This window comes from Pristiophorus japonicus, chromosome 12 (genome assembly GCF_044704955.1).
Source record: "Pristiophorus japonicus isolate sPriJap1 chromosome 12, sPriJap1.hap1, whole genome shotgun sequence".
NCBI classification, from domain to species: domain Eukaryota; kingdom Metazoa; phylum Chordata; class Chondrichthyes; family Pristiophoridae; genus Pristiophorus; species Pristiophorus japonicus.
This window is the reverse complement of record NC_091988.1, coordinates 30,979,642-30,999,628: the sequence shown is the minus strand read 5'-3', so window position 1 is coordinate 30,999,628 and position 19,987 is coordinate 30,979,642. Positions and strand designations below refer to the sequence as shown.

General features: G+C 44.2%; 1 protein-coding gene across 3 annotated transcripts in view; it reads right to left on the bottom strand.

The window, feature by feature from the left end:
* The window catches only part of dennd6aa (DENN/MADD domain containing 6Aa), a 142,655-nt gene that overhangs the window by 104,333 nt on the left and 18,335 nt on the right, over positions 1–19,987 (bottom strand). For all 3 annotated transcript variants that reach the window (XM_070895269.1, XM_070895270.1, XM_070895268.1), the window contains exons 2-3: positions 18,832–18,870; positions 18,702–18,744 (exon numbers count right to left, since the gene is read on the bottom strand). In XM_070895269.1, the coding sequence (XP_070751370.1) occupies positions 18,702–18,744; positions 18,832–18,870 (82 nt within the window). The remainder of the gene's footprint in view (positions 1–18,701; positions 18,745–18,831; positions 18,871–19,987) is intronic.

Genomic DNA, 19,987 nt, shown 5'->3' with positions numbered 1-19,987 from the left:
ACCATTTCCTCAGAACCATCTCCCCTGCCCCTCCATCCCCACTTCCAACAAGTGCGAGGAACTTATGGACTTCTTTGGTGGAATGTATACAATATTGTTTTCAAGAACAGTATGTTGAGGAAACAGGTCATTTTAGATCTAGTATTGTGCAATGGGAATAAGTTAATTAATAACCTTGCAGTAAAGTGGCCTTTAGGGAAGAGTGAACATAATAATGATAGAATTTTAAATTGAGTTTGAAAGCGATTTAGTTAAATCCCAAACTAGGGTCTTAAATCTAAACAAAGCAAACTACATAGGTATGAGTGGTGAGTTGGCAGAGGTAGATTGGGAAACTACATTAAAAAGATATAACGCTAGACAAGCAATGGTTAGCATTTAAAGAATTATTACATTATTTACAAACATACATTCCTTTAAGGCACAAAACCCCCTCAGAAAAAGTGGTCCAACCTTGGCTAACAAGAGAAGTTCAAGACAATATTATATCAAAGGAAGAGGCTTATAATGTTGCCAAAAATATTAAGACGGCGGATTGGGAGGATTTTAGAATTCAAGAAAGGAGGACCAAGAATTGATGAAGGGAAAATAGATTATGAAAGTAAACTAGCGAGAGATGTAGAAACAGACTGTAAAAGCTTGTAAAGATATGTAAAAGGGAAAAGATTAGCGAAAGTTAATGTGGATCACTTACAGGCTGAGACAGGAGAAATTATAATGGGGAATATGGAAATAGCAGAGAAATTAAACAAATGCTTTGTGTCTGTTTTTGCAGAGGAAGATGCAAAAAAACCACCTGGAAATAGTGGAGAACCAAGGGTCTAGCGAGAATGAGGAAGTGAAAGAAATTAGTATTAGTAAAGAAAATACTATTGGAGAAATGGGATTGAAAACTGATAAATCCCCTGGACCTAATGGCCTACAACCTCGGGTTTTAAAAGAGGTAGCTATATAGTGGATGCATTGGTTGACATCTTCCAAAATTCCGTAGATTCCAGAACGGTTCCTGCGAATTGGAAGATAGTAAATGTAGCCCAACTATTTAAGGAGGGAGAGAGAAAATGGGGAACTGCAGACCAGTTAGCCTGACATAAGTAGCAGGGAAAATGCTAGAATCTATTATTAGGGACGTGGTAACAGAGCACTGAGAAAATATTAATAGGATTGGGCAGAGTCAACACGCATTTATGAAAGGGAAATCATGTTTGACAAAGCTGTTCGAGTTTCTTGAGGTTGTAACTAGCAGAATAGATAAGGGGGAAACCAGAGGATGTGGTGAATTTGGATTTTCAGAAAGCATTCGATAAGGTGCCACACAAGAGGTCATTAAACAAAATTAGAGCTCATGGGATTGGAGGCAATATGGACTTGCATGGATAGAAGATTGGTTAAGGAACAGGAATAAAAGGGTAATTTTCGGGTTGGCAGACAGTAACTTGTGGGATGCTGGAAGGATCAATGATGGGGCCTCAGCTGTTGCCGGGTGCGTATGATGTGTGCACGCACCCGAAGAGGCCTCACAAATGTCGATTCTCGACGTGTGATGCACACACGCCAAGAAACAGCTTTTGCAATCTGTCAACATTTTTTTTGATTGATCGCACACACCCCCGCAGGAAGGACATCCGTGGGGGGGGCAGATTTGCCCAATCCTTGCCCAGCGAATGTCCTTCAAACTTTTAAGCCTGATAAAAGCAGGCATATAGCCTACTTTTAACAACGTAAGAGTTTTAAAACAGAAAAATGTAATTTAATCACTCATTTTTATATTAAAAAACCTGTCTATTCAGGCAAGTTTATGTCTAACTATTAAAACACATTAAAAAAATGTTTGACATTTTTTTTCTAGAAAACAATTTCATTCAATTTCAATTACTTTTAAATATGTGAGGTTTTTTTGATTTATTGTGTTGTGTTTCTTGTTTTTGGGGGTGTATTCTCATTGATAGTAATGGGAGGTCCCATTATTATCAATGAGAATACTCGATGTTCATTGGTGGTCCAGGCTCCACGTGATCTCAGGGTACAAATATGTACCTGGAAGACATGTTCCCGTACACTGCACTGCGAATGAAAGCCTCCAATCAGAATGCTACATTCCTGTGGGACCACCATATATTTTCGTTAGAAAAAAATTCCCTCCAATATATCCAAGTTTGTTGATGATACAAGGCTAGGTGGGAATGCAAGTTGTGCAAGTTGTGCAGAGGATGCAAAGATACTTCAAGGGGATATAGACAGGCTAAGTGAGTGGGCAAGAACACAGCAAATGGAATATAAGTGAAGAAATGTGAAGTTATCCACTTTGGTAGGAAAAATAGAAAGGCAGAATATTTTCCAAATGGTGAGAGATTGGGAAATGTTGATGCTCAGAGGGACCTGGGTGTCCTTGTACATGAATCATAAGAACATAAGAACATAAGAATTAGGAACAGGAATAGGCCATCTAGCCCCTCTAGCCTGCTCCGCCATTCAACAAGATCATGGCTGATCTGGCCGTGGACTCAGCTCCACTTACCCGCCCACTCCCTATAACCCTTAATTCCCTTATTGGTTAAAAATCTATCTGTGATTTGAATACATTCAATGAGCTAGCCTCAACTGTTTCCTTGGGCAGAGAATTCCACAGATTCACAACCCTCTGGAAGAAATTATTCCTTCTCAACTCGGTTTTAAATTGGCTCCCCCGTATTTTGAGGCTGTGCCCCCTAGTTCTAGTCTCCCCGACCAGTGGAAACAACCTCTCTGCCTCTATCTTGTCTATCCCTTTCATTATTTTAAATGTTTCTATAAGATCACCCCTCATCCTTCTGAACTCCAACGAGTAAAGACCCAGTCTACTCAATCTATCATCATAAGGTAACCCCCTCATCTCCAGAATCAGCCTAGTGAATCGTCTCTGTACCCCCTCCAAAGCTAGTATGTCCTTCCTTAAGTAAGGTGACCAAAACTGCACGCAATACTCCAGGTGCGGCCTCACCAATACCCTGTACAGTTGCAGCAGGACCTCCCTGCTTTTGTACTCCATCCCTCTCACAATGAAGGCCAACATTCCATTCGCCTTCCTGATTACCTGCTGCACCTGCAAATTAACCTTTTGGGATTCATGCACAAGGACCCCCAGGTCCCTCTGCACCGCAGCATGTTGTAATTTCTCCCCATTCAAAAAATATTCCCTTTTACTGTTTTTCCCCCCCAAGGTGGATGACCTCACATTTTACGACACTGTATTCCATCTGCCAAACCTTAGCCCATTCGCTTAACCTATCTAAATCTCTGTATCCTCTACACAACCCGCTTTCCCACTAATCTTTGTGTCATCTGCAAATTTTGTTACACTACACTCTGTCCCCTCTTCCAGGTCATCTATGTATATTGTAAACAGTTGTGGTCCCAGCACTGATCCCTGTGGCACACCACTAACCACCGATTTCCAACCCGAAAAGGACCCATTTATCCCGGCTCTCTGCTTTCTTTCAGCCTGCCAATTCTCGATCCATGCTAATACATTTCCTCTGACTCCGTGTACCTTTATCTTCTGCAGTAACCTTTTGTGTGGCACCTTATCGAATGCCTTTTGGAAATCTAAATACACCACATCCATCGGTACACCTTTATCCACCATGCTCGTTATATCCTCAAAGCATTCCAGTAAATTAGTTAAACATGATTTCCCCTTCATGAATCCATGTTGCGTCTGCTTGATTGCACTATTCCTATCTAGATGTCCCGCTATTTCTTCCTTAATGATAGTTTCAAGCATTTTCCCCACTACAGATGTTAAACTAACTGGCCTATAGTTACCTGCTTTTTGTAAACAGAGGCGTTACATTAGCTGCTTTCCAATCCACTGGTACCTCCCCAGAGTCCAGAGAATTTTGGTAGATTATAACAAATGCTTCTGCTATAACTTCCACCATCTCTTTTAATACCCTGGGATGCATTTCATTAGGGCCAGGGGGCTTGTCTACCTTCAGTCCCATTAGCCTGTCCAGCACTACCCCCATAGTGATAGTGATTGTCTCAAGGTCCTCCCTTCCCACATTCACGTGACCAGCAATTTTTGGCATGGTTTTTGTGTCTTCCACTGTGAAGACCGAAGCAAAATAATTGTTTAAGGTCTCAACCATTTCCACATTTCCCATTATTAAATCCCCCTTCTCATCTTCTAAGGGACCAACATTTACTTTAGTCACTCTTTTCCGTTTTATATATCTGTAAAAGCTTTTACTATCTGTTTTTATGTTTTGCGCAAGTTTACTTTCGTAATCTATCTTTCCTTTCTTTATTGCTTTCTTAGTCATTCTTTGCTGTCATTTAAAATTTTCCCAATCTTCTAGTTTCTCACGAACCTTGGCCACCTGATACGCATTGGATTTTAATTTGATACTCTCCTTTATTTCCTTGGTTATCCACGGCTGGTTATCCCTTCTCTTACCGCCCTTCTTTTTCACTGGAATATATTTTTGTTGAGCACTATGAAAGAGCTCCTTAAAAGTCCTCCACTGTTCCTCAATTGTGCCACCGTTTAGTCTGTGTTTCCAGTCTACTTTAGCCAACTCTGCCCTCATCCCACTGTAGTCCCCTTTGTTTAAGCACAGTACGCTCGTTTCTGACACAACTTCCTCACCCTCAATCTGTATTACAAATTCAACCATACTGTGATCACTCATTCAGAGAGGATCTTTTACTAGGAGATCGTTTATTTTTCCTGTCTCATTACACAGGATCACTGAAAGTTAACATGCAGGTACAGCAAGCAATTAAGAAAGCAAATGGTATGCTGGCCTTTATTACAAGAGGATTTGAGTACAAAAGTAAAAGGGGGTAGAAACTGCCCCCCAGTCTGAAACAGGGTGTATGCACCCCGTTTCAATGGTTTTTACCGCAACTGTGGTTGAGGTCGCCTCGAGTGAAATTCCACTCTGTTGCTTGTTTATTATTCGGATCCGGAAGTCGCTCTTAATAGGGGCAGTGACTTCACGAGAGGGGCGGATATGCAGTGGTGGCAACACCTGAGAGGCGGAGGTTGGGGGCAATGACGTCATCACGGCACTGTGTCACCATGGCTCTCCCCTTCACGTAAAGGGGAGAGCCCCCTTGATTTTAAAACTTCGGCCCACTGGGCCACCAGAGGGGGTTTCGGCCGGTCTAGGGAGTGCCAGGCTGCTTGTTGGCGGCCCGGCTGAACCCGGGGGCATAATTGTCGGCCCGACAGGTCAGTCGGCCAACAAAAAAAAACATGGCGGCAGCGGCAGTTCATCCTCCCCTTTAAGGGAAGCTGCACTGCCATTGAGAAGGCCACAGCCTCACTGGGCCACGGGGAAAAAAAAACAGGTTTTGGCACCGCTGGACGGGCTGAAGATTTTCAGAAGGAATGTCGTCGTCGGGGAGTGGGGGGTGAGGAGAATCAGGCAGCGCAGAGAAACCTCGGAAGGGCAACTGGACTATCAGCGGCCATTCCACGAAAAGTCGGCGGCCACTCTACTCCGCAGCATGACTGCCGATTTGCAGTGGTAACAGGCCTTAAGGAGACGGGCAATTTCAGCCCTAAGATGTCTTACTGCAATTATATACAGCTATGGGGAGACCACACCAGGGCTAGTGTGTACAGTTTTAGTCTCCTTACCCATGGAAGGATATACTTGCCTTAGAGGGAGTTCAACGAAGGTTCACCAGACTGATTCCTGGGATTGGGGGGGGGGGGGGGGGGGGAATTGTCCTATTAGGAGAGATTGAACAGACTTGGCCGATGGGGCCCCAAGTTTCCACATGATTTGCGCCTGATTTTTAGGAGCAACTGGTGGAGAACGGACTATCTTAGAAATCGCAATTCTCCACATTTTTTTTTCTGCAGTTCTAGTCAGATAGAACAGTTCTACTTTGGAACAGAATTTTTTCTTCAAAAGGGGGCGTGTCCGGCCACTGACGCCTGATTTGAAAGTTTCCACAGTGAAAACGTACTCCAAACTAAAGTAGAATGGAGCAAGTGAAGATTTTTGTAGAACTGAAAAAACCTGTTCTAGACATTAAAAAATCAGGCGCAGGTTACAAATCAGGCGTCCAGAACGAGGTGGGGGGGGGGGAGGGGGGGGGAAAAGGGAACTCATTAAATTCTACAATCAATCCTTATTTATACATATACAAATATTATACAAATAAATCCAACCTGAATAAACATTTATAAGCAAGGAAAAGATTAAATAAACCATCTTCCTACCTGTGTGAAAGTGCTTCAGCCAGGGAGAATGGTGCAGCAAGCCTCACAAAACGAGGGAGCCGACCGAACGCGGGCGGGGGGGGGAAGGAGGGAGGAGGGAGCCAACGAACGCGGGCAGGGGGGCGGGCGGGAGGAGGGAGGGAAGGGAGCCGACGAAAGCGGGGGTGGGGTGGTGGAGGGAAGGGAGCCGACGAACGCGGGAGGGGGTGGGGGGGGGGGGGGGTGAAGGGAAGGGAGCCAACGAACGCGGGCAGGAGCCGACCGAACGCGGGGGGGGAGGAGGAGGAGAGGGAAGGGAGCCGACAAACGCGGGAGGAGGTGGGGGGGGGGGGGGGGGGTGAAGGGAAGGGAGCCAACGAACGCGGGCGGGAGCCGACCGAACGCGGGGGGGGGGGGGGGGGGGGGGGGGGGCGGAAGGAGAGGGAAGGGAGCCAACGAACACGGGGAGAAAGGGAAGGGAGCCGACCGAACGTGGGAGGGGGGGGGGGGGGGGGGAGGGAAGGGAGCTGACCAAACGCGGGGGGCGGGAAGGGAGCCGACGAACACGGGAGGGGGGGGGGAAGCCGATGAACGCGGGCAGGAGCCGACCGAATGAGGGGGAAGGAAGGGAGCCTACCGAACGCAGGGGCGGGGGGGGGGGCCGACCGAACGTGGAGGGGGGGGGGGGGGGGGCGGGGAGGGAGGGAGCCGTTCCAGACCGCTGGCGGGAAAGAGAGAAAGCTGCAGGAAGCCTCAGAAATTGAGGAGCCATTTCCCGACGGCAAAAGGCGGAGGTCGTCGGGAAACGGCTGCCTCAACTTTCTGAGGCTTCCTGCACCCTTCTCACTGCTACAAGAAGCCTCTGTGCTGATGGCAATGTACTTTTATTAAAAAAAATTAAAAAACTAAACAGCTACAAAGAACTACAAAAATGGCCGAGTGCCAATGTTTTTTTCACACTGAGCATGCGCGAACGCTCCAACGCGCACGTGCAGCGTTGCCGGCAGGAAAAAAACTAATTTAAATAGTACCCGCCCCCTCCCACTTACAAAATCGGCGCGAGTGTAGGCTCCGCCCCCCTGCATGCTGCGCCAGGCAGACAAGGAGCTGCAGAACGCTCCAGAATCGCGATTTTTTTTTTTTTTAGGCACCGTATTAGGCGCGAAAAACGGGCGCCCAGCTCGGAGGGACGCCCGTTTTTTTTCTTGTGGAAACTTGGGCCCAAAGTCTCGAGAGTTTAGAAGAATGAGAGGCGATCTCATCGAAACACACGCATTTTTTAAAAAAAACAGGGCTTCATAGATGCAGGGAGGGTGTTTCCCCTGGCTGGGGAGTCTCGAACAAGGGATCACAGTCTCAGAATAAGGGGTTGGCCATTTAGGACTGAGATGAGGAGCAATTTCTTCACTCAGAGGATGGTGATTCTTTGGAATTCTCTACCCCAGAGGGCTGTGGAGGCTCAGTCGTTGAGTATATTCAAGACAGAGATCGATAGATTTTTTGATATGAAGGAAATCAAGGGATATGGGGATAGTGCAGGAAAGTGGAGTTGAGGTAGAAGATCAGCCATGATCTTACTGAATGGTGGAGCAGGCTCAAGGGGCTGAAACTTACTCCTGCTCCTATTCCTTCGATTTCTTATGTTCGTTGTCACTAAGATTGAGACCATCCATTCAGCCGCCTCTGCTGTTTCCCCCACTCACTTACCCTTACCCAGCATTCCAAACCATGCCCCAGGCACCACTCTCTCGTTTCTCTCTTATCTCCCCTCATGTTCTCACTGAGATCATATTCTCCACCTCTTGCTGTCTTGAACCCATTTCTGCTAAATTGCTGATCCACCCAACTTCCCTTTCAGATGCCCATGCTAACAGACAGTGTAAATTATTCCCCACCTTCAGGTACTGTCTCTCCCCTTTAAAAAGCACCATCATCGTCCCCCTTTTCAAAAAAACACCCGAGGTCCCTTTGACATTTCAAACTACTGCCCCATCTCCAACTTTTCTTTCTTCTCCAAAGTCCTTAAACATGTTGTCATCACCAAAGACTTCTCTGCAGCCTTTGCATGGCCGACCACACCACCTTCTTCAGACGCCTTTCCTCTATTCTCCAGCTTAGTGCAACTGCCCTTGCCTAGTTCCACTCTTAACGGTCCAACTACAGCCAGAACATCTCCAGCAATGGTTTATGTTCCTGCACCATTATTCCAGAGTCCCTCAAAAATCTATCCTTCGTCCCCTCCTCTGCCCCACTAACATTCACCCCTTTAGCGATGTCATCTGCAGACATGGGGTTAGATTCCACATGTATGCTGAAAACACTCAGCTCGAACTCTCTTGACCCCTCCACTGTCGATGTGTTGTCAGACTGCATGTTGGATTACGATAAAATAAAAGTAATGACTTCACTACTGAAACACCAGTAAACACGTTAAAGTAATATCTTCTAACAAAGCTTTACTGAATTCTCATTATGATTGCCAGTAAGCTTCAAAGTACAAACTAGCACTTACAAATTTGCATGTAGTTATAGCTTACCTCTTTGTATCAATAGCCTGATAAATTAATAATTGAAGTTACACAGAGCTTATTGAAGCTATCAGAAACCTTGAAAAAATTATTTTTGAGGGATCAACCACTTCATTTTCCTTCAAATTTATTGTATACAGCATACCACATTTAGAAATACATGTTCATAACTTTAAATGGTGAGAATGAGTCGTGTTTACACAATTCTGTACTATTAAAAGTCATGATTAATCATAAAAATCTCTTGAAGTACTTCACTTGGCAAACAGTCTGGTGTATCTGTAAAGCATGCACTCCCATGTTCCGCCACCAGGGAGCGCATCCCCTGAAGTCCCAAGGGATCCCAGCATCCCTTGGGAGCACTGTATATAAGCCGGCCCCTAAGCCCTGTTACTCACTCTGGAGTGTCTTAATAAAGACTCAGATCACTGTTACTTTAACCTCCCTGTGTGCAGTCGCATCTGTGTTAGGAACACAATACAGTCCAAATGCTGATTCTGCTGAGAACAGTCATAGACATCAGTGTTGGAAAACTACAATAACTCAACTAGCTGTAAAATAAAATCAGCTTACATCGCTGCAAAGAAAATTTCACATTTGCATCAAATGGGAACAGGATGTTCTGAGTAACCTCATTTATGGATTTATTAGTGAATTAGGCTTGCCCTGGCCCCAATTAATTGTTTAAATCCCAAAGCTCATACCTTTGATAAAGCACTGCGGTGGAACTTGTGTCTCAAAAGATTAGATGGAAAAAGCTTTGGATAGTTTTTTTTTTTACACCTTTTTAGTAAATTTAAGAGACTCAAGAGTCCCCTTCCCTATAATCTCCCCCTCTATTCAAGGTAGTGACTAATATCTGGGTGCTTTTCCACATGCATCAGCAACATTCTATACCATTGTTCATCTACAAGCTCAGACACCACTTGTCAGCGGGTAATTGATTAGAGGTCATTGCAGTCAAGCTTGATTGTGTGCTCATCTAACATCCACACTTTTTAAGCAGGATTCACCAGATATTGATCAGGAGCAGGAACCCTGCCTATTTCCCCTCCCATACTCGAAGGAAACAGAGGCAAAATGCAATTCACTAACTGCTACCTGACAGACATTCGCTAACTCAGCACAGACCAGGAATGGAACTTGGGAACTTTCTAGTCTATATGACTCAGCATACGCCATGCCCTACATAGACCCATTCAGCCATCAGAGAAAGCTTCAACACTTTTTTAATTGTGAATAAAATAAAAATCTCCCTGTTCCTACCATGATGGCAGGGTGTTCACTTGTTGACTCTTGCAACAAGCCTCAAGAAAGTGTGAAAAACTAGCACAAGATGACTTGATTTGATTTTCCCTCCTCCCAGTAAGGAACGGTCTATGTTCTGATCTTCACCACTGAGATTGGTAATTCATTATGTGGTAAATCTTGGGTGTAAACCCTCACCATCCCATCCCATGGGATAGTGCGTTGTAATTTGAATATGCTATGCCCCAACTTTGCCTTTTGAGACTTGAGCTCTTCATTTATAATCAAAATGACATACAAAAGATGCTGTAACATATGGTCCGACTGTTGGAGTATGGAAACTTGTTGCAACACGTATGGTAACCACTCTAGAATAAAGCAATTTTTGTCAGCTATACTTCCCGGAGAGTGGCAAGGTTTTAATTCAAATTCAGCTTCAATTCAAGATAACTGCACTTCTTCTATTTACTTTAAAGTATAACCCATTCTTTAACTAAAATATTAGCTTTTTTCATTAAAAGCCTTATAAAATGTGGATATTGTTTTACAAGGTACTTTCAAACACTGTTCACCTTCTTGAGTTTCGATAAGAGAGCGCTAATTTCATTTTTATACTATTTTCTCTTCTCCTTTCCTAAAGCCAGTGACTTCTGTTCGGTGATTGCATAGGCATGTTCAATCCTCTGGTTAGGTGTTGCTACAGTTGTACAGGGCCTTAGTGAGGCCTCACCTGGAATATTGTGTTCAGTTTTAGTCTCCTAACCTGAGGAAGGACATTCTTGCTATTGAGGGAGTGCAGCGACGGTTCACCAGACTGATTCCAGGGATGGCGGGACTGACCTATCAAGAAAGACTGGATCAACTGGGCTTGTATTCACTGGAGTTCAGAAAAATGAGAGGGAACCTCATAGAAACATTTAAAATTCTGACGGGTTTCGACAGGTTAGATACAGGAAGAATGTTCCCAATGTTGGGGAAGTCCAGAACCAGGGGTCACAGTCTAAGGATAAGGGGTAAGCCATTTAGGACCGAGATGAGGAGAAACTTCTTCACCCAGAGAGTGGTGAACCTGTGGAATTCTCTACCACAGAAAGTTGTTGAGGCCAATTCACTAAATATATTCAAAAAGGAGTTAGACGAAGTCCTTACTATGAGGGGGATCAAGGGGTATGGCGAGAAAGCAGGAATGGGGTACTTAAGTTGCATGTTCAGCCTTGAACTCATTGAATGGCAGTGCAGGCTAGAAGAGCCGACCTATTTTCTATGTTTCTATGTCTATGTTTCAATGCAAATAGTTCTGCATCAACAGTTTACATAATAGGTTAACATTTGTGGATTGAAATGAGAAAAACAATATTAAAAGGATAAGGTAGACAAATCAAGTGTATATATTATTTCTAGTTGTAAACTACTACAATGGTATAAATCTATTATATGCAAGATGAAAATCAGACAGCAAACTACATTTATTTGGTGTAGCTGGTGATTACATGCATACATAAAAATACATAGAAATTACAACTTAAACAGGGCATTTGACTCAACCAGTTGATGTCAGAGTTAACCCTGTACCAATCCAATCTAATGTTGACACATTTCCTGCCTCAACATCAACCATGGAAGCGAATTCCACAGCCTCAGTTTCTATATCATCTAATCTTGTATCTATGGTCTCTGGTTCTTGACCCCTCAACTACTGGAAACAGTCTGCTCCTGACAAATGGTCATCAACCTGAAACATTAACTCTGTTTCTCTCTCCACAGATGCTGCCTGATCTGTTGAGATTGCCAGCATTTTCTGTTTTTAATGACTGCTTCCATCTACCATGTCCCATCCTTCCATAATTTTAAACACGATCATATCGCCCTATAATTTTCCTTGTACTAATGGAAAAATAACCAATTTTTAAATCTTTCTTCCTATTTCTATTTCCTCATACCAGGCAACATCCTAATGAGTATGTGTTGTACTAAGGGCCCATCATTGGCCAAGCCGTTTTTGCGGTAAACGGCGGCGGGAAAAACTCGCCCCATCCTCGCCGCTGTGTGCAGTCCCCGGGGTCCTGGCGTGGCATCGATGGTGAAGTGGGGGGTGGAGCCAAATGCCCGCGCCGAAAACAGTGCCGGCCCCGACGTGCGTGCATGTGCAATAGAGAGAAAACTTGGCACTCTGCCATTTTTAAAGAGCATCGCACGCACAGAGCCAGCAGCTTCTCCGGTTGCTCGGCGGGCTCTCTTTCCCCCCCCCCCCCCCCCCCCCACCCCGATGAAATGCGCAGAACCAGCAGCTACAACTTCTCTGGTCCACAAGCTCGCACTTCTCTGGTTTGTCTTCCCTCCCCTATCCCAGGCCAAATGGCCTCAAGCACAGGCCGGCCCACTGCCTTTCCCAGGCAGACTTTAAAGATAAGGTCAGATTTACTTCTTTTTCTATCGTATTTTATTAGTTTGAGCTTTTCCTTAATGTTTGCTGCTTGGTTGCTGAGGTCCTCTCCAGTTCCCTTCCCTCCCTATCCCTGCCCTAATGTCTGCTGAATGTGCGCTGCTTTTTCTTAACTGCCCGCAAGGTTTTTCTTTAAAGAGCTGGCCACTAATGCTGACCTAAGTGGATTTGGAGTAAGTTTTTGCTGGCCAAAGTGGCATAAATGGCCAAAACTGACTTAAGTGTCTGGGAACGTCCCCTTATGAAAAAAAAACTGACCTAAAAAAAAAATCGTACCGAACTGACTTACTCTGGAGCAAATGTTTTGGGGAAAATGACATTTTCTAACTTACACCAGAAAAAACTTACTCCAAAAAAATTGATGCAAGTCATGGCCAATGTTGGGCCCTAAAGCCTCAATATCTTTCTTTTTGTACAAAGTATTCTAGTTGAGGTCTTATATAGGGTCATCATTAACTCTTGGCTCTTATATTCGATACCTCTTGGACAAAACCTAAAGTTGCATTACTTTTTTTGCAGCCTTATCAAACTGAGGTGTTGTCTTTAATATTCTGTGAATCTGTACCCTCAAATCTCTCTGTTCCTACACAGCACTAAGCCTACTTTTATTCAGAGTCAATTACTGTTGTTATTTTTTTCAACCAAAATGCATCACCTCACACTTGCTAACATTGAATTTCATTTTAGCCCCATTTTACTGCTATCCTTTTGCAGCTTCGCTTAGTCTTGAGAGAATTAAATATATCTCCTATCTTGGTATCATCTGCAAATTTCAACAACACTCCCTCTAGGCCTATATCCAAATCATTGATCTACACAGTGAATAGAAGTCGCCCCAGAACTGAACCGAGGCACACTACTACCCACTTCCAACCACTCTGAAAAACTGCTCGTAACTCCTATAATTTCTCCCTATCTCTGTAATCTCCTCCAGCCTCACAACCTCGCCTCTGCCCACAACCTCTGCTCTCTTCAAATTTTGGCCTCTTGCGCATCCCCAATTTTAATCGCTCCACCATTGGTGGTCGTGACTTCAGCTGCTGAGGCCCCAAGCTCTGGAATTCCCTCCCTAAACCTCTCCACCTCTTTCTCTTCCTTGAACACGCTCCTTAATAACTACTTCTTTGATCAAACTTTTGGTCATCTGCCCCAATATCTCCTTATGTGGTTCAATGTCAAATTTTGTTCCATGACACTCCTATGAAGCGCCTTGGGACATTTTACTGCGTTAAAGGTGCTATATAAATACAAGCTGTTGTTGTTGTTTGTTTTCTCCCTTTTAAGCAATCTTCTCCAGTAAACTCCCAAGTGGTAGCTTGTCAAAGGCTTCCCTAAAGTCCATGTACACTACATTTCCCTATCTACCATGTCTACTGCCGCTTCAAAGACTACTACAAGGTTTTGCAAACACAATTGTCTTTTGAAATCTGTGCTGGCTACTTCTAACAATTTTCTCTTTTGATATGTAATAATTGAATCTTGAATTGAAAACTAAAATTTTTACTAACTGTCCTGTAATTACTCAGATTAGCTCAGTCTCCCTTTTTAAAAAAATGGGCAATGCATTGGCCACTCTCCAGTATCTGGCACACATCCACACTCAAAAGAGCCCTGAAATATAGTGCTCAAAATTGGCCATAGAAACATAGAAAATAGGTGCAGGAGTCGGCCATTTGGCCCTTCAAGCCTGCACCGACATTCAATGAGTTCATGGCTGAACATGCAACTTCAGTACCCCATTCCTGCTTTCTCGCTATACCCCTTGCTCTCCCTAGTAGTAAGGACTACATCTAATTCCTTTTTGAATATATTTAGTGAATTGGCCAGGAATTGCTCCGTTTTTTTGCACATTCAATTTGCGCCAGTGTAAGTGAGTTAGTCAGGATTTTTTTAGTTTAGTTTTTTTTCCCAAAAAGGGGGCGTTACCAGCCACCTATGCCCGTTTTGGCCATTTAGGCCACTTTGGACAGCTAATAGTTACTCCAAACTAACTTAGGCCAGCGGATGTAGCCACTTGTGAAAGCCCTTGCGAAGAGTTAAGAAATCAGCGCAGGTAGGTACATTGGAGGCCAGCAGAACTTAATGACTTGATTAAAGAATGTGAATAGGATCAAACAGCTATACAGGACATCATATGACAAACTTCGCAAAGTTAATTTACTATACAACAGAAGCATTCATGGAAGCTTAAACTACAAAAATAAAAACTAAAAGATAGTTAAATTAAATTGCTCTAATCTCACAACTAATTTAAACAACTATTTGTTTGCAATGATTATACTGGGCCAAAATTGAGCCCATATTTTCTAAATAAAGTCTACTTCAATGAATAAAATTTTCTCTCAGTGTTCCTCTGTCACTTGTGTTCTTCTTTCACAATAGCAACAGGTGAATAGGCTTGACAAATGGTCACCACTATTCACATGAAACATATTTACATAAATTTTTCAAAATATCCAAATAGAAAATAGAAGTCAGTCCTACCCTACTTCATCTTCAGCCCAGGAAGGTAGCGGGCTGGGCTGTGCGGGAGGCCATTCGGCCTGGGATAGGGAAGAACGCACCAGCAGCCGGTGTGATGATGATCATCATCATCATCCCACTTTTCAAAAAGTGATTTGACGGACTCAAATGGATATATTCCAAATAACTGCGCGTACGGTCTTTCCCAACAACAAAAAAAATACAATCGGCAAAGTCAATCTTTTCCGAATCGAGCTTGCTCTTTCCCCGAACAGCACAATCTCGATGTCCGGTCCGAACGAGGCATTTTCTCTTGCACCAAGAACATTTCTCCTGTTTCTGTCTCAAGCCAGGTATACCTTTAACTAGCATCAATTATGCCGAATTCCCACACTGCAGCACGCACAAGCACATCTTCAGCCCGGGAAGGCAACGGGCCGGCCTGTGCTGTCGGACACTTGGTCTGGGATAGGGGGTGGTCCTGCAGCCGGTCTGATGATGATGATGATGATGATGATGATCGGGTCCCACGCTGCAGCACGCACACTGAGAGGCTGGGGGCAGGAGCTACTGCGCATGCGCGCACACTCCAACGAGCATGTGCAGACATCCCGGCACTGTTTTCAGCGCGGGACGCTGGCTCCGCGAAGACCCAGGAGAGGCCGGACAGCGTTCAAAGTGGGGACCGATTTTTTTTGAGCACTTTTCCATGCAGAAAGTCAGCGCATCTCTGGTGAGTGCACCAAAAAAAGGGGTGGCCCGATTTTGAGCACACAATTTGGAGAGTTTGCAATTTCTTCCCATATTTCCCTCAGAACCTTGCAGTTATTCCATCAGGCCCTGACACTTTATCTTTCTTTAGCTTTACTAACTTATCTAAAATGTTCCTTGTATATATTATAATATCACTCATCTCAGTCTCAACCACTTAAGGATTCAGCTCCTTTCCAATAATCACTCTTCAGTAAAGACTGGTGTGAAATATTTATTAAATACCTCTGCCATTTTTTGAATTCTCTCCTCTCAGGGATCCTACCTCACTTTAAAAAACTGTATTTTTACTGATGTGCTTGTAAAATACTTTTATTATTTTTAATGTATTTTGAATTTTTTTCTCCAATGCTCCCTCTTAACATACCTTATCCTGCTCTTAATCTATTTTCTTTGTCATTGAAAGTAGGCATGCAGGTACAGCAGGCAGCAAAGAAAGCAAATGGCATGCTGACCTTCATAGCGAGAGGATTTGAGTATAGGAGCAGGGAGGTCTTACTGCAGTTGTACAGGGCCTTGGTGAGGCCACACCTTGAGTATTGTGTGCAGCTTTGGTCTCCTAATCTGAGGAAGGACATTCTTGCTATTGAGGGAGTGCAGCGAAGGTTCACCAGACTGATTCCCAGGATGACAGGACTGACATATGAAGAAAGACTGGATCGACTAGGCTTATAGTCGCTGGAATTTAGAAGAATGAAAGGGGATCTCATAGAAGCATTTAAAATTCTGTCGGGATTGAACAGGTTAGATGCAGGAAGAATATTTCCGATGTTGGGGGAAGTCCAGAACCAGGGGTCACAGTCTAAGGATAAGGTGTAAGCCACATAGGACCGAGATAAGGAGAAACGTTTTACCCAGAGAATTGTGAACCGATGGAATTCTCTACCACAGAAAGTTGTTGAGTCCAGTTCGTTGGATATATTCAAAAGAGAGTTAGATGTGGCCCTTACGGCTAAAGGGATCGGGGGTATGGAGAGAAGTGGGGTACTGAAGTTACATGATCAACCATGATCATATTGAATGGTGGTGCAGGCTCGAAGGGCCGAATGGTCTACTCCTGCAACTATTTTCTATGTTTCTTTGGGCTCAAGTTTCGGCATGTGTTGCTCCTATTTTTTTTGCAGCAACTAGTTTAGAATGGAGCATCTTAGAAATTGCAATTCTCGGCATTTAGTTTGCTCCAGTTCTAGTGAGTTAGAATAGTTGCATTTCAGAACAATTTTTTTTCCAAAAGGGAGCGTGTCCAGCCACTTACGCCTGTTTTGCAAGTTTAGGCAGCGAAAACTTACTCCAAACTAACTTAGAATGGAGTAAGTGTAGATTTTTGTACGCTCAGAAAAACCTTGCCTACACTTATAAATCAGGCTTCGGGAATGAGAGATTGGGGGAGGGGAGGGGGTGGGGAGGGGGGTTTACAAACATTAAACACTTCACTTTTACAAATAAAGAGCCATCATCAATAATAAATGATAAATAAATCAATAAATCCAATCAAAAAAATTAAAACGTAGAAAATAAAAAAAATTAAAAATCAATCAATAAATAAAAAATTAAGTTTCTACTCACCTACTGCAGTACCGGGAGCCCTCCAACAGCGTGCTGGGACGAGGGCCCCCCTGCCCAGTGTCTCTCTCTCGGCCTCTGTCAGTGTCTCTCTGTGTTTCTGACAGCGAGGGGAAGGAGGGGTAAGTGAAGAGAGAGTGTGGAGGGGGAGGGAAAGAATGTGAAGGAGAGCGCGCGCTGGGGTGGGGGGGGGGGGAAAAGAGAGGAGGGAGGGAGGGAAGGGAGGGGGAGAGAGAGAGAGAGAGAGAGAGAGAGAGAGAGAGAGAGAGAGAGAGGAAGAGAGAGCAAGAGAGCGAGCGGGGGTTGCTGAACAGACCCCGCCGACAACACAGATGCCTAGCCACCGCCGAGGTCTTCGGGCAGGGCCCACCCCCAGCGAGATGCCGGGCGGGTGGTCCCCACCGCCAACATGGAGGGAGTGAGGGAGAGGAGGGGGAAGGGCTGAACGGTGCGGGGGGAGCTTAGTGGGAGGGAGGCCCAATGAGCCCATTCGGCCAGCGTGCCTCGGGCCACTCCCATGCAGCCTCGGCAAGGAGCTACTGCACATGCGCGCGCACTTTAGCACGCATGTGCAGAGGTCCCGACACTGTTTTCAGCGCCAGGACCTGGCTCTGCCCCCGACCCCTTGTGCTGCGCCACGCCGAGCACGAAGACGTCCTGAGGAGCTCACAGAATCACAAGGTAAGTTTTCGCCGCCCTTTTTATTCCAGAAAATCGCCACACCTTTTGGAGGTGCGCCATTTTTACAGAGGGCGGAATCTTGGGCCCTATGTTTCTCATATTTTCATTTAGTTTTTTTGATTATTCTTGTTGTCCTCATACATCCTCTTCTTCAATGTCAATTAATTTCTAACCTCTAAATATCGATGGCATCCTAAAACTAACAGTAGTTGCCTTCTTTTAATAAGAAGTTATATAATTATTCTGTACCTTTGCAATGTCTTTTTTTAAATATAAAACATTCCACTGTTGCTACACAGTCATGTGTTGTCAATTTCTCCTTCCACCTCATCTGGTTTGCTGCTCATCTTTCTCAAATCTGCCCTAATCTAATCTGTGTGTTATAATTTTGAGGACCGGCTTTAGTTTCTATTTGGATCTTAAATCTGATCATATTTTGGTCACTGCTCCTGAGGTGCTCACCCAAATTTAGCTCACATAACTGATCTATTTCATTACTCAAACATATCTAGCAATGCTTCCACCCTTGTAGGCCAACTAACATGCTTCTTGAGGAAGGAGTTCTGTACACATTTTAGGGATTCCATTCCTGTCCCAATTGATAAATGGATAGTTAAAACCTTCCAGAACAATAATTGTGTTGTTTCTGCTCATCCCTTTATTCTGACTTCACATTTTCTCTACCATTTTCTTTCATTGAAATGGGAATAACCTTCAAAGGGACTAAGTTCATGGATAGTATTAGTGGCATTACTTGTCGGTCAAGCACAGATTAATTTAATAAAAAGAGCAATGATAAAATTACCTGAATTGGAGTCTGGGAAGGATAAGTAACAAATACTTGTTTTCTGCAACACAAAGAGATGCATGTTATAATATTACGAGTGCAATTCCAAAGAAGTAAAAACACAGTTCACAGTGCGTTCTATACTAACCTCTTTGTCAGATAGCTTTGCATGAGGAGGATATATTACCTAGAAAGAAGCAACACACATTAAGTGAAAGCAATATTAACATTTTTACAAGAGACACTACAATCGTCATAGTAAGCCAGCTCTGATTATTTGTTACATATTATCTTACACCATTAAAAGTGTAAAAGATTTATATTATGAAAACAAAATCTTACAACTTCAGTGAAAAACAGCAACTAAAGAGCAAATAGTGACAGTTCTAATACCCTCCTCTTGAAAAGAGCAATGTAAAGCAAAAGACTTATTGAATGCTCGTCATCATCATCATAGGCATTCTCTCGAAATCAAGGAAGACTTGTTTCCACTCTAAAAGTGAGTTCTCAGGTGACTATACAATCCAATATGGAAATTAGTCTCTGTCACAAGTGGTTGAAGGAAAGGGTGGGTGGGGAGTCTGGTTTGCCGCATGCTCTTTCCACTGCCTGCGCTTGCTTTCTGCATGCTCTCGGCGACAAGACTCGAGGTGCTCAGCGCCCTCCCGGATGCTCTTCCTTCACTTAGGGCACTCTTGGACCCGGGATTCCCAGGTGCCGGTGGGGATGTTGCACATAATTAAGGAGGCTTTGAGGGTCACCTTGAAACGTTTCCTCTGCCCATCTGGGGCTCGCTTGCTGTGTAGGAGTTCCGGCGAGAGCGCTTGCTTTGGAAGTCTCATGTCGGGCATGCGGACGATGTGGTCAACGCTACGATGCTGGGGATTTTGGCCTGATCGAAAACACCAACATTTGTGCCTCTATCCTCCAGTAGACTTTCAGGATCGTGAGGAGGCAGCAGCGCTTTATGTCTACTGTCTGTTGTACTTGCTATAAAATATCCAAAAGAAAGGCTACATGGCAGTGTACCAACATACTGTGTAGTAAAATGCTGGTATGAGCCTCTGCTCCAGAGTATAACTTGTTTTATTAGCCATTAGAAGGATGTGCCAAGCTGAAATAACGGTCTGGGATTTGCAATCAGCGGCAAACAAACGGCACTCGCCATTCATTATGCTTACAGTTGCCCACGGAATTTCTGTGGGCTTACACTGTGATTTGCAGTTATCAAACAGTCAAAGCAGTGCAGCAGCCTCTACAGGGGAACTGGAACCCGTATTAACAGGGAAAGCAACAGCACATCT